The sequence below is a fragment of the Ochotona princeps genome, chromosome 15, assembly GCF_030435755.1.
Source record: "Ochotona princeps isolate mOchPri1 chromosome 15, mOchPri1.hap1, whole genome shotgun sequence".
Taxonomy (NCBI): Eukaryota; Metazoa; Chordata; class Mammalia; order Lagomorpha; family Ochotonidae; genus Ochotona; species Ochotona princeps.
The window spans coordinates 7,985,721-8,003,014 of NC_080846.1; the positions used below are offsets into that span (position 1 = coordinate 7,985,721).

Consider the following 17,294-nt stretch of genomic DNA (forward strand, 5'->3'; position numbering starts at 1 on the left):
AATGCCTAATAAATTTAGAATGGGACCTTGTTAGAATGTAAAAAAATTAGAAAATCTTTATGAGATAATAATAAGATCATAAACTCGTAATGTTCATAGATTATTTACTAGTAGAAAATAAAAACAGGTTATTAGAGGTTAAAGTTTCTTGTGTTACAGGTAATAGAACACAGAATTAGACCAGGACGTCTGAAGTAAACCACATCTTTGGTGTATTTTCATTATGTCTTTTAAACAGAACACTAAAGAAACTCAAGGGTTGAACAAATGTCTCCTGAATTGTCTGTATTTCTAGTAGTATGTAGTAACAGTTACTATTTACAATGATGGCAGAGATGTCCAGTCTGTACATAAGAATGAATTTAGTCTTCTAACAGCAAAGGCTGAAAATCAGAGGGCCACGGGCACAAAGGATGGACACTGTTTGGGCTGCTGTTGCTGTACGCACACCTTTGTGTCCGGCTTCACTTCCTAAAGCAGTAGTGTCTAGTAGACCCCCCCCCCTTTTCAATATGTAAACAGACCTCCTGGAATCCTTTGCCTTCCTGAGATTGGCCTAGTCTTCTAAAACCAGCAAGTTTTTAAGTATGCCCATCCTGTATTTCAGCTATAAGCCATACATCAGTGAAAGCCTTTGTAAAAAAAAAAATGGTTCATTTATTATTATCAGATATTCCAGGCTAGAACCTCTCAGTCCAAACTGTAGTAAGTTGTAATGAATGCTTTCAATGCTATCTAATTAATGCCATCCTTAAAATATGCCCGCACATGGCGCCTGCTCCTCCCCCATTTCCCCCTCTCCGTCTTGTGCGCGGGCGCGAGCTCATACACACCACACACACACACACACTCGGATGCACACACGCGCACACACTGGGATGCACACACGCGTGCGCAAAGCACCCACCATACTGCCCTTCTTCTGCAGGCCTGCTCTTGGAGTCGGGAGCTGTCAGCCTGCTGGGAGGGGTTGGGGAGGAGGAAGAGGTGGGGCTCTCCTCTGATTAATTACCTTAGGCATTCAGGGGTGGGGCTTCCTTCAGCCATCTGCCTGAGATATGGGAGGGAGCTGGAGAAAGGAGGAGGGGGAGAGACTGCCAGAGAGGAAGAGAAAAGAAAGGAAGAAACACTAGAAAGAAAAAGAAAGGCAAACGGTATCCAGAAAGAGCGATTATTCGCCCTTAAAGAGCTAGCCTGGGGGGGAGGGGGGAAGAAGAGGCGGCAGTGGAGGTGTGCCCAGCTCTGCTGCTCCGAAGGGTTTATCACCTCTTCTGTTCCGTTTATGGAGAAAAAGAAAATGGTAACTCAGGTAAGACGTGTGCTTCCTTCTTAGGGTTGGAGACATGTCCAGTCCGGGATCGCAGTAAAGGCTTGGGCATCTCGTTAGGAAAGGCTCGCTTTTTGTATCGCCGCTGTCTGTCTCTGTGTCGGTCTTTTCCTTCCCTTCCCGCAGCTCCGTAGCTGATGTCTGCTTCCTGTGCTGTGCAGCCCAAGCTCGGGGGAGACCCTGTGGGGATTTGTCTACCTCTTTGTCTTGGATCTGAGGGAGGGAGAAAGGCTGCAGATTTAGGGAGACTTGTAGACTGCCAAAAATGAAGGAGAGCTTTGATGGCCTTTTACAAATTGCAGAAGAATGTGTTCGATGGAAATCTGATACCTTATTGGCTTCGGTTTCTCAGCATTGGCTATGGAATTGCAGTTTTGCTGCCCTTGCATTCTGAACGGCTTGCTAAAAATGAAGCTTAAAAAGGAATGTTTCGTTTCTGTGGCTTTGTTAACTGACAAAGAATATTTTCCGTGGGAATCATGGGAGCATCCAGGTGTGACAGAGACAGGTCGACCCCTCCCTGACTGTACAAATGACAATTACGCGGACCTCAAAAGGCATCTGAAGGAGAGAGTAGGAGATGGAAGATGGATCTCCCCACCCCCGTCCTGATGGCTGTGCCAGGCAATATCTGATCTGCATTTTAGCAAGTCATTCCTGACAAACGGAGAGGTGAATGCTTGTCCACAGCTCTCCCTGGCAGGACTGGCTTTCCTGTTGGCACCCTTCTCTCCTGTTTGCTTTATGTATGGGGTGAGTGGAAAGAATGGGCTGTGATTTATCAATGAGAAAGCATTTCCATGATAGACCACGGAAGTCCTTTGGTCCCACAGTTAAACTCTGCTTCACTCCAGGCTTTTAATGCTCTGCAGGGAAATTTCATCACCGGCCAGTGCTTTCCTTTTAAGGAGGTTGCCCCTTTTTTGTGTTCTCTTCCCCCTTTTCCTCTCCCTGTCACCGGAGGGCGAGAGAGTCAGCTGGCTGTGTGGAGGGAGGCACCTTTCTTTTCTTTTTTTTTTTTTAAGGAGCTGGGATCTTGTTCAGTTTAGCATTATATAATGTGCTGCAGTGCTGTGTGGAAGCGGGGAGACCTGCAGGGAGGTTTTGCCTTGGTGAGCCCGCCGGGAGGAAGGTATCAAAGAAAGGATCTTCGCCATGGGATCCTCCAGGAGAAGGGATTGTGGAGGGGTTCAGAGCCCTCCTTCTCGGGCCCAGCTGAGGAGCCCCTGGAATAGCTCTCATCCGATTCTTAGCCATTTCTCATGAGTCTGAGAAATTATTTTGAAGCACTACTTTATTTTTGTTTCAATTTCCATAAGAGAGAAATCCCTTTTCTGGATTCTCTTTGTTACTTGGGCAGTGATGCTTGGAGCCCGTTTTGAGTTTTCATTAACTGACAGCACTAGAGGGTGAGAGCTCTCTTCTTTCCCAGTTATTACCCAGGGCTTTTCAACTAGTTGACTTTCTATATGTATATTTATATGTGTGTATACATATATATGTATACATATACATATACACACACATATATATATATACACACACACACACACGTATGTAGGAAATCAGTGAAAGAGTAATCTAGACTGGAAGTTTTTATAAGCAGAGTTCTCCAGTCTTCTTGAAGTCTTTCCCTGTGGTTCCTGGAGGAGCTGGTGGGGATGCGTGAGCCTGAGTTAAGCGCTCGCGCTTAGGCGCCTTTGCTGGTTGTGGTCCTCCTTCTCAGACCTTAAGAAATGATGGTTATGGGAGTGGAGTGGAGCAAATACCTGGACACTGCGAAGGATTTTTGGGTGGTTAAGAGTTGTAGTAGATAAATTAAAATCATCCTGTTTTTCTTCAGACCTGCCAGAAAACTGAAAGAAAAAGGGAGGTGGTTTTTACCCATCCTGGATTTTTACATCTGGGAAGGAAGGAATGTCAAATTTGTGAATCTGCAGTCTTCCAGCCCATTTGTTTTGCTGTATGTGATTCTTATGTTAATGTAATATATACAGCTGGTTATAATAATCTGCAAAAAAAAAAAAAGGAAATGACCAAGTTAAACAAATCTTTGCTTTGTCCTGAGGTTTTGTTCGAGTTTTGGTTTTGTTTTTCTGAAGCAGACATCCAATCCTAACACTTAACAGCTTTCTCGCTGTAGACGGTCCACACTGGTCAAGGCTGGGTTATCAAAACGAAATGATTTATTATATTTAGTGACCTGCTAGTGTAGTACGGCTGAGTTTTTTGCGTGCTCAGCTCAGATCCTGTCTACATCAGTGGAAGGATGGCTGTCAGTGGGTGACATTCCCATCACGCAGGATTAGATCCAGGGCAGGATTCACGAGGGCCTGTGCCCTGGTTTTAGAAGGCCTGCTTTTCTTTAAAGTAAGTAAACCGCTCTGTCATTTACACTAAGTAATTTAATGACAAAATTCGTATCTAGCAGATAAACTTTAAAAATAACAATGACTTTTTGTTCATGTGGGTTTCCAGGTGTGTTTGCTGGATTTCTGTTACAAACATGTGAATCAAATGCTTGCATCTTCTTATGAGAATAAAAAGTAGATCAAAAATATTTGCGTGAAACTAGAAAAGCTACAAATGATTTCTCTCCTAAGTAGTAAAGAAAATAAAGGCTCAAACTCAGTTATATATTGTTGAAAAGGAAAATGTGTTAGAGAGGAAGAAATTTCACAGTATGGATAGGATAGGAAATTCTTGTGCTCTGCTAGGATATGAGGCTGCCAGTTTCTATGGAACACAAAGCCCTCCCCTTCTTGGGCAGCTCAGTGCTTTGCTGGCATTTTCTTCCAAATCTGTTTTCCATCAGTACTGAGAAGGGAAGGTGTTAAGAATAAGGAAGATTGGAAAGAGGGTTGCTGTTCCTTTAAATAGTGTGGCGTGTCCATGTGGCAGCAGGCCGCTAGCTCCGAGTTTATTCTTTTGTAATGAATCACCAGTTCCATTGTCTGCTATCTCTAGTCTTTGTAGCTGAGAGGCTGAAGGCTTTCACCTGAGCTGCTGCCTGTGCGCTTCTGCTTCCAAGTCCTGGGTGGTGGGAGCAGAGAAGAGGGAGGGAATTTTATGCTTAATTAAGGACAGATAAAAGAGCAGGTATGTTTTGCTTTGTTTCCTTCCCCTCTCTCCTTTCTGTTTTTTTGTTTGCTTGTTTTAAATAAGTTGGGCTAGGAAGCCTCTCTGGCAGTTTTTGTCCATCACATCCCCTTTTCTGGGAATCCTGGAAGCCCCCAGGTTACTCCGGCTCCATTTTGTGACATTGCCTGAAGTGATTCCATTCTGCTGCCTGCCAGTCATGCTGCCTTCCCACCCTTCATCCAGGGAGCCGAGGCCCGCACTGTTTATCTTGGCACACTTTCCACTTTCTATGCGCTGCACAGGAGGATTCTGGGCAAGTTGGGGGTTGTTAGTTTGAGACGAAATTTATGTTCCCTTACAATGAGCAAAAAAGACCTTACTTTTTCCAGAGATTTGGTTTCTTCCTGAATTCTTCTACACTGCTCCATAGCTTTGGTTATAACCATTTCCTTACCAAGGCTAAAACTGATTCTGAAAAGTACCATTGTTTTCAATATTCCTTATTTTAGAATTCCCAAGGTGGATCTGCTATTAAGTTTGAACAAGTTTGGCTCATTAGAAGGTTTTCCTCCTCTGTTACTCCTGCTTCCCCAGCCAGACTTTTTTATGTGGTTGCCCTGGCCCCTGCTCTTTTCGCCCTCACCTTTCCTGCAGTTTGCAGTTTGGATCAGGTCGGCTCAGGCGGCCAGGCTCCACCTGAGGGTGCTCGTGCCCAGGCCGAGAGGTACTGGCACTGCGCTGTCAGGCAGGGGCAGCAGTTGACCCCCCGTGGCCTTGGCCCTGCGGGGTTTGCTCTACCTGAAATGCTGCACCCGCCCCTCTGCACACACTGCCGTTGGAGAACAGTTTCCTCCCTATTCCTACTTTCAGCTCATAGAGTCTCATGCTGTAGCTTTTCATCTTGCAATTTGCTACCTGAGGTTGTGCCTTGGACCACATTTGTGAGATTCAGGCTTGCTGTCACCGGGAAAGTCATCCAGTGTGCAGCACTGTAGGCAGCCCCAGTCCCTGAGGGCTGAACACCATCCTTGGGGTCCACACCTTCTGTTCTGAGTCAAAACTGCTCGCTGCTCCATTTCCAGTGTCCCACAGCACAATCAGGTTCCTGTGGCAATCCCCGCGCCCAGCAGAAGGCTCCTCTGCAGCTCGTGCCTTGCTGCTCATATTACTGGGTCCTGATGCTCAGCCTCTCCTGGCTGGTCAGAGATGCTGTGTCGGCTGCCTGGAAGTGCTGGTTGCATTTCCAGGACCCTGAGCTGTTCTCTGTGACCATTAAATCATGGTTAAGTCCAAGAACCTTGGAGTCAGGTAATTCCTCCCTGGTCATCGCCAGAATGAATCATTCAAAAGGCAAATGTTCCTCTAAAAAGCTTTTTTTAAAATTTGTCCGTAATAAGTAGTGTATGTTTTTATGGAGTGCCATGTAGTATTTCAACACATTTATGCAATGTAAACACAAGTGTGATCTCTGTCCTCCTGTGTTTGAACCTTAGGGTTGTTTCCCTTCAGACTCAGCGTCCTGCCTGGCTAAGGTGGTCAGGGCCCAGGCAGGCTCTGCTGCCGCTCCTTGTGACGCTGCTTGCTCTTTGTGCAGTAGCTCTGGCCTCCACTGTTGCTATGGCCTTCCACCCCCAAGCTCAGGACCATTTCTTCTGCCTTTCTCATGCCAGGAGCACTCTTCCCATAACTGCCCACCTGCTCTGCTCATGGGTTACTTGGCAAGGCAAGTTTTTCCTTGACCTTCTTCTCTGTCCCCTCCTCCCAGTCCTTCCTCACCTGTCACTGATGCTAGTGTTCATTGTTCCTTGTTTAGGGTTTGTCTCACCCCACCCGCCTCCCTCTTCACCAAGAATTGCAATCAATCTCCATTTGGTCAGTGACCTGGTCAGTCTTTTGTATTCCTGGTGTCTAGAACAGTGTCTGGGTGTAGCTGTTCGAATCGCTAACCCTTGTACATGCTGACCATCAGGTGCTGTTTGCAGCACTATACCTGCTCTAAGTCATTGAATCCTCTCGACAACCTTGTACTGTCCTCACTCTACAAAAGAGGAAGCAAGGTGTGTGATGATTGGGTTCCTTGCCTGAGTCTGTGACTAAGATGTTGTGGACATTCACACCTAGACAGTTATAGCCACTGCACTGTAGGGATTAGCTTGTTACTATTTGTTTAATGTGTGGAATCAGTTTGGTTGAGACTGATTGCCTTTTGGAATTCCCATCTCTGACTAGCTCACACTTGCAGTAACAGAGTTTACTATTGAGTAAAATGAATTTGTTCCTATATTACATAATAATAGTAACAGGTGGCATTGTAGAAGGCCTACTGTGCATTAAGCAGCATCTTCAGTATCTTATGTGTGTGAAGTGAGTTAACTTTCTCAGCAGCTTTATGAGATGAGGACCGCTCTTGTCTGGTTTGCAGAGAGGAAGAAGAGGGGGTTATGGCGAGATTAACTGACATGGCCAAGGTGGCAACCAGAATTTAAACCCAAACAGTTTGGCTCCTTCATTCCTGTTCTTAACCACCACTAATAATGACTGTTACTGAAAAACCTTTTGATTTTTGCACCAGTGACTGTGCACAGATATCATATATACAGACACGACAGTTAGTGTTAATATCATACGTATCAGTGATCTGTTTAGGTGTTTCTCATTTTTCAATAAGACATTAAGATTCAAGAGGTCTAATAACATGGTAATTCTGGGAATGACAGGCCTAGCTTTCAAACCCAACATCTATTTAATTGCAAATATGCATGCCCTTTCTTTAGACTACCAGCTTCATAAAATCAGTAGTGCTATTGTCAGCCATTACAAAGAAAAGTTTTTCTTCCAATGAAATCTGGTTTTGTTACCGTAGTTCTCTCATTCCTGTTGGCATGGTTTCGTCACATCTGCTTAGAACCCAAATATCTCAAGATGCACTGAGCCGTCTCTTAGTAAACTGTGTTCTTCCTCATTTTCCCACCTTCCTGCCCATAGGTGAGAATGTTTCCGGAATCTTTATTGTCTAGACTGATTGCCTTAACTTATGAGTGACTTATTATTTATACCTAATTACTAAGTTAAAATACCATTTATGAGTATTGCGAAGTATCATGTACTTATTGTATGTGTTGCTTCATGATGACATGCTTGACTTTCCTCAGTTTTTATAACTTACTGATCATGGAGTGTCATCAGCTATTTATATCCTCTAAATGAGGGGATGCTACCTGCAGCTCCTGTGTGGAATACTGGTTTTCTCCTCCATTGCAGAGTATACCATCTTCTAGCCCCTGGAGCTTCTCCTGATCCCTCAAAGTTGCTGTCACTGTGTTTTTCGTCTTTCACACTCACGTATTAGAAATGCTGCTTTGGGCCCGGTGCGATAGGGTAGTGATTGAAATCCTCACCTTGAATGTGCCGGGATCCCATATGGGCGCCGGTTCTAATCCCGGCAGCTCCACTTCCCATCCAGCTCCCTGCTTGTGGCCTGGGAACACAATTGTGGACGGCTCAAAGCCTTTGGGACCCGCGTGGGAGACCTGGAAGAAGTTCCTGGATCCTGACTTTGGATTGGCGCAGCACTGGCCATTGCGGTCACCCGGGGAGTGAATCATCTGATGGAAGATCTTCCTCTGTCTCTCCTCCTCTCTACATCTGACTTTGCAATAAAAATAAATAAATATTAAAAAAAAATGCTGCTTTGACATGACAGCATCCGTAGTGAGACTCAGCTTAAGTCCTGTCCCTTCCCTCATATTAAAACTGTATCCAACAAAGTGTCTAAGAACCAAAATTATAAGGCTCTTTATCAGTAGCAACAATAAAAATAACTGTAAAATAAGTGTAAGGGTAGTTCCAAGAGCAAATGGAACTAAAAGAAGTGTGGAAAAAAATTAAATCTGTATATAACTTTGTTTAAAAATAGGCATTTTCCAAAAACCTTTTCATGACCCATTTAACAGAAATGGCCACTCGCCCCCCTTTCTTTTAAGGATTTACTTATTCATTCAAGAGAGGATCTTCCATCAGCTGGTTCACTCTCCAAATGGTACAGTGGGGCCAGGGCTGGACCAGCATGAAGCCAGGATTCCCGGGTCTCCCACATGGGTGCAGAGGCCCAGCTCCATCTTACGCTTCTCTTCTAAAGTGTGTTAGCAGGCAGTGGAGCAGAGCTGGAGCAGCCAGAGTCCCACCATGCCCATCCGGGATGCTGTTGTGACAAGCAGTGGCTTTCCCGTACACCACAGCACTGGCCCCCAGAAATATTCTTAGCTTTAGCATGATATTGTCATTATGCCCCTTGCGGGCTTTTTTTTTTGAAGAGCCATCAGTTTCAGCATGTTAGAATAACATTTCTTATTTAATTAATCACTCAGGAAATACATCTAGATTTCTGTTTACAAAAGGAGATGTCGTTTCTGAAAATTAGAACTTGATGTCATATTACTGGAAATTTTAAATTTATTCTAAATTACTCAAGTTCTTTAACTAAGCTTTATGTTTTATTGTTCAAAGAAGTATTTATGCAGAAAATAATATATATGAATGATTAGTGAAATTATAGCTCAATACTTTTACATCTACAAATTAGATGACCATTTGTTTAGTTAATGTTGATTAAGAACTTCTTTATAAAAAGTTTTGAAGGGACAAAATGGCATCTGAGTGAAGGGATTAGATCTTGAGTCTTCAGGTTCTACAAACATTTTCTATAAATCACCAATTGAAAATTGGGCTTCCCTTACCCAGAATGCCTGAGATCAATGCGTTTGGGATTTCTGAATGTTTCTGAATTTTGAAATATTTGCATAGACTTCACTGGTTGGACATTCTTCATCCAACCTCCCAAAAACTAAAATAGAAACTTTTTGAGTATCAGTGGTGCTCAAAAAATCTTTTGAATGTGAAATATTTTGTATTTTCAGCTTAGAATACTGCCTGTAGTAACAATGTCTGCCTTCACAGGCCTCTGGTTCACTCTCCAAGTGGCCATCATGGCCAGAGCTGAGCCACTCCAAAGCCAGGAGCCCAGAGTCTCTTCCAGGTCTCCCACGTGGTTGCAGGGTCCCAAGGCTTTGGGCCGTCCTCGACTGCTTTCCCAGGCCACAAGCAGGGAGCTAGGCTGTTCTGGAACTGCCTCGAAGAGAGGGGAAAGGGCCCGAGCACTTGAACCCTGCCTTTCCCATCCCACTAACAGGGAGCTAGATCAGAAGTGGGGCAGCCCGTGTAGGACGCCAGCATCACAGACAGCAGCTTTATCTGCTACGCCACAATGCTAGCCCCTCATTTCATTTTATTTTATTTTATTTTATTTTGTCACTGACATATAGATACAGATGTTTCAATGTCCTTGTCTGCTAGTCCTAACCTGTGTATAAGTGCTGGTCCGTGTGGATGGTTGATCATTCTCAGCATTATGTATTGTGTTTTCCTACTTCTTTCATGCCTTAAAACTTTTAATTAAGTGCCAGGCCTTGCACATTTTACTTTGTTGATGGTAGATCGTTTTTAATTTATATAAATATTCTTGAGCCTTTTCTAGAGTGCAGCTATCTTGCTTAGAAGTAGTTTGACCCTTTCAGGTCTTGGTTTCAGTTGTGAAAACACCTTGAGGACAGACTTGGGGTGCAGTGGCTGGGACACCCACCTCCTGTATCAAGTGCCTGGGCTCATGCTCTGATTCTAGTTCCTGCTGCAGCAGCCCTGGCGGTGAGCAGGTGACGGCCCACGTGCTGGGACTCGTGCATCCATGCTAAAACCCACATGGTTGGGTTCCTGGTTCCTGGCTTCAGTCTGGCCCAGCCTCAACTGTTAACGTTTGGGAAGTGAACCTGTGAATGCAAGTTCCTTTCAGCTAAATTCAAAACAATCCCAAAAGTTAAAAAAAAAAAAAAACCGTAACCGTGTTTCATCTCTGATTAGATTTTCCATGCAGCTGAGGCGAGACTCTCGTAGTCCAGCAGCTGCTTTCCCCAGGGCATTGGAGTCTTGGTTCTGGCCTGCAGGAAGAAGCTGTATAGGTGCTCCTGGCATGTGGGAGCTGCTCTCTCAGGTAGGCAGTCTCCGTTGGTTCCAGACCACTGTGGCAATCATTACTGAACTCAATGCACAAGGGGGTGCTTGCCGGCAGGGAGCTTCTGTCCCTAGGTCCCCAGGGCCCTCACCGTGCTGCTTCTCCACTTTGCCCCCTGCATATCCAGCAGTCACTTGGCTCCCCAGATGCCCCATTCCCACCTAAGCTCATGGCGACTGCTGGACTCTGCCCGGGTCTCCCTCTCTCTGCCCTAGCCTGGAAATTTCTCTGGGAAATCAGCTGGGGCAGTTGTCCAAGGTCATTTTGCTTGTTTCCTACCTTGGATCACTATCTTCCTTGCCTACTCTACAATATTTTGAGCGTTGTTATTATTTTAAGAATTTTTGTTTTTAAATGCGAAAGAGGAGGAAGATAATTTTGGTTCTTGTTACAGGCAGAAGGAAGACCAGTTATATGGTATCTATAATACATTCTTTAAAAAAAAAAAAAAAGAAAGGTGTGTTTATTAGAAAAGCAGAGTTGAAGAGAGAGAGAAATTTTCCATCCCCTGGATCCCTACCCAAATGGCTGCAGTTGTCAGGATGGGCCAGGCTGAAGCCAGAAGGAAGCCAGGAGCATCTTCTAAGTCCCCCACGTGTGTGCAGAGGCTCAAGAACTTGGCCATCTTCTTCTGTTTCCCAGTTAGCAGGGGGCTTGGCAGAGGCAGAAGGGTGAGAGGGAAAGCCGCCGTGTTTCTTGCGCCATATGTGTTTATGTAAGCTACACACATTGTTACCTGAACCTTGAGTCTCATCCTCTAGTATTTAGTATGGACTAATTTCAGAGGACATCCTGGGGCTGATGGAATTAAAGGTAAAAGTGGAAAACGGCATTCCTAGATTTTTGTTGTTTTACGTGGGAGAGGAGAAAGATCCCTCTTTCCATGTGTTTCTTCTTTCCGTTCTGCTGGAGAAGTAAGGAGGAAATTCAGAGCGAGACGGTGGGGGCAGGGCATTCTGAACACTTAAACAAAAGCAGAGTAAGATGTTAGGAAGCCTCCGTAAGTGATAGACTTTTCCAGCTGTGCTGTTTAAATGGCAGTTAGATTGTCTGGACATTTCAGTAGGACAGCACTGACGGGTGGAAGAATGTGGAACACTGTATAGAGTTTCGTGACTTCAGTTAAAATAGCTGCCTGGCCGCCCAGCATAGCAGCTGTGTTCAGCAGAGCTGGGGAGCCTTTGTTCTGCCAAGGACCATTTGGATATTTATAACATCATCTATGGGCCATACAAAATTATCAAACTAACAAATTAGCCTGCTCTCAATTTAAGGACATTGAGTCCCACCTGCAGTGCCTCGGCAGAGCACACCAGATGATTTCACAGGCCTTATGTGCCCAAGTCCAGGTGTTCCCACCCTGGTCGTTAGTGTTTTAAAGTGTTTTCATGATAACCCGAGAAATGGAAAATGTGAGTGCTTTGTTGTGTTTCTTTGCCCTGAGCCTGTATTTTATATGCAGCCTTGGAATCACCCTACTTAGGTTGGTGTTGGCTTAACTGTCTGGGGGAATATTGAGGACTGCAGTGGAGATTATTGTCTATACTTCCTGCTCTGTTTAAGCCAGAGGTGAAGAATTGATGATCCCAGCTGATTCTTACAGGTGCCCCTCTAGGTGATGAGCCTTCTTCCCATTTTACAGATGAAAAAGTTGAGGCATTGAGAGGTTCAGTGGCCTCCCCAAGGTCACAGAAATAGTATGCGGCGAAGTCCGAATTTGAACCCATGCTTATCTTTCCAGAGTTTATTCTGTATCTGCCATTTTTAGATGACGGTTTTGTATTATGTAGACTTAAGAATGCAGTCCTTACTATTTATTTAACTTTCTCTTTACATAAACTCTGCGCTTCGATAAAACCCACCTTTGGCCAGAACTTGGAGACATGTCTGCTGATTTCATGGAGCATTAGATTCTTTTGGGAGAAGCATAGCATTGTTCAGGTTGACTATCCAGTACCCGGTTTTGCCTTCCTAACATTTTATCTCAGGTTTTGCAATTGGGTGGCTGAGTGTTTTGTATGGAGGAGCATTTGTACAGAATGAGAAAGAACCCGAAGGCCATGGTTAGAGCAGCGCCGGGCTGTGTGAGGCTGGGAAGCTTGAGGACGGGTACCTGGTTGACTATTTTATGGAAGAAAAGATAGTTTCACAAGATAAGATATCTAGTGACCTTTTCTGTACAAGATCATGTTCTTGGCTGAACATTTATCCTTGCATGAGGTTGGAGAGTTGTGTTGGTTCAGTGCAATGAAGATGATGCCTAGGTGAGCTGAATTACAAGAAGGGAGAAATTGATATTCCCTTTTTTGTAAAACATGCTCGAGGAACTGTGTGATTTGATTGTTTTGAAGTACCACCCTGACTTCTCTAGGAAATGTACTGTGATTTCTGGGAATGTTCTCATGGCTGGGCAGCCGTGGTGGCTGTTGGGGGCCTATTGCTGTGGTCTCTGCAGGCTTCCTTGCCAGCCTTGTTGCTGCCCTTGCCCTGAGGCAGGTTTCCTGGGAAAGAGCTTTTTTCAATGGCTTTTAACCAAGGACTCCAGTTCCTCCTCTAGGTTAATGTGTCTCATGGTGATAAAGGATCAAATATTGCAATCACAAGTTTGCATTTCGTTGTTACTCCTGGCTGAAGGAGCGGAGTCCATGGCCTCTTTATTGATCCAATTGTCAGAGATCAACACTGCAATGGGAATTGTCATCTCTTCAGCTGCATTCTGGTCTTGGCCCCTGTTGTGTTCGTGAAGAAGGAGGGAGGTCAGGAATTAGGCACTCCGAGGGCGGGCAGGCTTCAGGGCTTGCGTGCAGTGCTGGCTGTGCTGGTAGTTGGCACCTGAGCTATCAGAACATTTAGTTCTGATACTGACAAGTCACTTTGCTTCCACTGATCTAGATGTGTGTAAGTTATGCAGGTGTAAGCACAAGGACTGTGTCAAGAATTGTAGTAAACACTTCTCATTTTCTTTTTACTGTTCTCTGATTTGGTTTTAATATATGTTAGTGGTGTTAAAGGGTTCTAAAGCAACTTTTTTTTTTAATTGGAGAAGCAGAGAGAAGGAGGGAGGGAGGGAGGGAGGGAAGAGAACAGATGGTAGAGACACAAGAAGAGACAGAACTCCCCTCTTCCGATTCACTCCACCAGTACTTGCCACGGCTGGGGCTTGGGCCAGCGCCCGGAACCTGGAACTCAGCCCAGGTCTCCTGTATATGAAACAGCAACTCCACTCCTTGATCCATCATCATCATTGCCTCCATGGTGGAGGTGAGGAAAGCCAAACTAAGGCCCTCTTGTGTAGGACACAAGACCTAACAGCATAAAAAATTCCATAGTTCATTCACCTTTCTCAAAATTGATAAGGAGGGTCTGGCACGGTGGCCTAGCTGCTAAAGTCCTTCCCTTGAGTGCACCGGGATCCCATATGGGTGCCGGTTCTAATCCAGCGGCTCCACTTCCCACCCAGCTCCCTGCTTGTGGCCTGGGAAAGCAGTCGAGGATGGCCCAAAGCCTTGGGACCCTGCACCCACATGGGAGACCTGGAAGAAGTTCCTGACTCCTGGCTTCGGATTGGCGCAGCTCTAGGCATTGCAGTCACTTGGGGAGTGAATCATCTGCTGGAAGATCTTCCTCTCTGTCTCTCCTCCTCTCTGTATATATATCTGACTTTCCAATTAAAAAAAAAATCACAAAAAAATTTGATAAGGAACTTTGAATTCCAGAACTAATTTAGGATTGAAATCTTCTTCTGCAGAAAAAAAAATTTAGTATTTCTGGGTCAAGATGGGTGCTTTATGTTGCTTCTCATCACTTGAATTGACTAAATAATAAGGTAGAGGTACAAAAAAATAAATAAATTAATAATAACAAACAGAAAACAAGTGCAGACTGATGTTGCTACTAAATGAAAGAGTTAAATAGATTTCTGGGAAAACTGAGACCATTGGAGATGGCTGATGGATGGAGTGGAGGGCAAGCCAAAGCCTGGCAGCTGGTGCCGAGGGCTGCCAGGGGAGGAAGCCAGGTGCCCGCAGGAACCGTACAGCGCTCCCCGAGCAGAAGTGCAGAGGAACAGAAAGCAGAGGGACTCTGTGTTCATGGTCTTCGCGTGAGAGTGGGTCCGCTGCCGAGCACTGCAGCAGCATTTGTAACTCTTGCCCGATGGAGGTAGCCAACAGCTGTTGCCTGTCAGCCTTGAAAGACAATGTACGAAACAGCCGAATTCTGTGACTAGCTCCCGGAAACCTTCTGGAGCATTTGGGAACATGGAATCCTTTCCCTGTCGTAGATACCTCTTTCTTTCTTACTATGCATAATGTTACTAGTCCTGCTAGGTAGTAATACACTTCTTTATTCCTTTGGCCAGTACTCAGAGTTTTTAAGGCGGCCATTAGAGATATACAGATAATTAAACCTGGATTATAACCTGTCTTAAATAGTTCATATTCCATAAACCTGCAGTTATGTAAGTAAATAGAATAGCCTAATAAAATTAAGTATAAGGACAACACAGTGAAGCATTGGAAGAAAAGGGAATGGTCTTGTTTTGTTGTCCTTAGCCTCATTTGTATAAGCTGGAAACCTTTAGAGAGGAGTACATGTTCAAACTTAAGTATTCTTTTTTTTTTTAAAGATTTATTTTTATTACAAAGTCAGATATACAGAGAGGAGGAAAGACAGAGAGGAAGATCTTCCGTCCGATGATTCACTCCCCAAGTGAGCTGCAACGGGCAGGTGCGCGCCGATCTGAAGCCGGGAACCTGGAACCTCTTCCGGGTCTCCCACGCGGGTGCAGGGTCCCAAATCTTTGGGCCGTCCTCGACTGCTTTCCCAGGCCACAAGCAGGGAGCTGGATGGGAAGTGGAGCTGCCGGGATTAGAACCGGTGCCCTCATGGGATCCCGGGGCTTTCAAGGCAAGGACTTTAGCCGCTAGGCCATGCCGCCGGGGCCTAAGTATTCTTTTTTAAGATTTATTTATTTTTATTGGAAAGGCAGATTTACAGTGGGAAGGAGAGACAGTAGGAAAGATCTTCATCTGCTGGTTCACTCCCCGAGTGTCTGCAACGGCCTGGCTGAGCCAATCTAAAGCCAGGAGCCAGGAGCCTGGAGCCTTCTCCAAGTCTCCCACATGGGTGCAGGGTCCCAAGATTTTAGGCCATCCTCTGCTGCTTTCCCAGGCCACAAGCAGGGAGCTGGACGGGAAGTAGAGCAGCCGGGACACAAACCAGCAGCCAAATGCAATCCTGGCACATGCAAGGCAAGGACTTTAGCTACTAGGCTACAATGCCGGGCCTTCAAACTATATATTTTTAAAGATTGATTTACTTGAAAGGCAGAGAGAGAGAGAGATAGTGGTCTTCCACCCACTGATCCTCTCCCCAGATGTCCCTAGTGGTGAGGTTGGGCCAGGCCAAACCCAGGAGCCTGGTACTTCAGGCTCCTGAGTCTGGCTAGAACCCAGATCCTTGTTCCATTGTACGTTGCCTCTCCAGGAGCATCAGGAAAATGGTGGATTAGAAGCAGAGCAGCTGGGATTTGAATCAGTACTAATACATGATACAGGTACCAGGTAGGAGCTTAATGGGCTATGCCATAATACCTAGCCCTGAACTACACATTAGTACTTGTGTCTGAACTATCCAGGTAGCAAGTGAGGTCTTCCAAGCTGAAATAGTGGGTGCAGGGAAACTGGACGGTGAACCAGAAGCCATTTGGATATTTGTAATATAAGCTGTGAACCATGCAAGGTCATTAATTTACCTGCTATGAAGTCAGTAAGTCTCTAGTCCCATAGCGGTTGTCTTGGTTTTTCCAGGTGGGGAGGGTGGGGGGCTCAGGCCAGGTGTTTCCCCACCCCTGCCACCTGCAGTGAGTCACTGCCACCTCTCAGGTGGCGTTTTAGTGCTTTTTAATATGTCCACCTGTCTTTGCTTTGCTGAGTGATCCATTCAAAGGTAGCTCTGAGTACCCCTTGCTTGCGGTCTGATGGCTTGTTTGTGTCTCCCCTCTAGACTGTAAATGCCGTGAGTTCAAGGGCTTGTCACACGAATCAGCATTGTTTCCCCAGCACCTGGTTCTGGGTGCCCGAAGCACAGTGCAAAGCACCGCAACTCGGGCAGGTGTGTGAGAACTGTGACTTCCAGAGGTGTCTGGGCTGCAAGCAGTCTAGCATTTTAGAAAGATGGTTAATAGGTTTAGGCTTTCATTCAGAAAGCTGGTTCTGGCAGCTGCTTGGGAAATTGATTAGGTTGAGGCCGTATTAGAAAAAGGGAGAACCATTCAAAGCAAGACTCCTTGGCTGCCCATGGTGCGGCTGTGGAGAGTGTTCGCTCATTTCTCCTCCCTCGTAGTGCTCCAGGTCAGCTCACACATCCAGCTGGCCAGTGATAGGTGTTTTCATAGCACTGTGATCATCCATGTTCTGTGGCAAACATTTATGAATGGTAATTGTGGAAAGTCTCCTGAAGAGCAGATAAAGCTGTTCGGAGAAGTGCTCCTATCTTTTTATGGATGTATTCTTCAGGACCAGATATTCACCTGGTCGGAAAGTTTAATTTGCAAGCGTTTTCTGAAGACTGACTGCTGTGTGTGCCTCATCCCTTCATTTGGTCAGGAAGCAGTGATGAATTGCTCAGCTTTGGAACTTGACCAGGAAAGGAGTAGAGGAAGTGTGAGCCACCCGGTAACCATGGTTGTGCACCAAATGTTTGGTTCTGGGAAGGCGAGTGGGAAACCTTATTTCACTTACTGGGTGTTTGAAATGGTACTTCAGTAAGGTTGATGTAAAATTAAGATATTTTGGTGCAAAAATTTGAAATTCATGCTTA

The 17,294-nt window shown here is 45.3% G+C and overlaps 1 protein-coding gene across 15 annotated transcripts in view; it reads left to right on the forward strand.

Annotated features, from left to right (window-relative positions):
- RBFOX2 (RNA binding fox-1 homolog 2) overlaps positions 1 to 17,294 on the forward strand; it is a 250,143-nt gene that overhangs the window by 169,096 nt on the left and 63,753 nt on the right. For 2 of the 15 annotated variants that reach the window (XM_058673326.1, XM_004589550.4), the window contains exon 1: positions 1,090 to 1,309. The exons of 11 other annotated variants lie outside the window; for them this stretch is intronic. In XM_058673326.1, coding sequence (XP_058529309.1) covers positions 1,283 to 1,309 — 27 coding nt within the window. In that variant the 5' untranslated portion in view covers positions 1,090 to 1,282. Of the gene's footprint in view, positions 1 to 1,051; positions 1,310 to 17,294 lie in introns of those variants that run through there. 2 more of the 15 variants (XM_004589552.2, XM_036492383.2) reach the window with 2 other exon arrangements.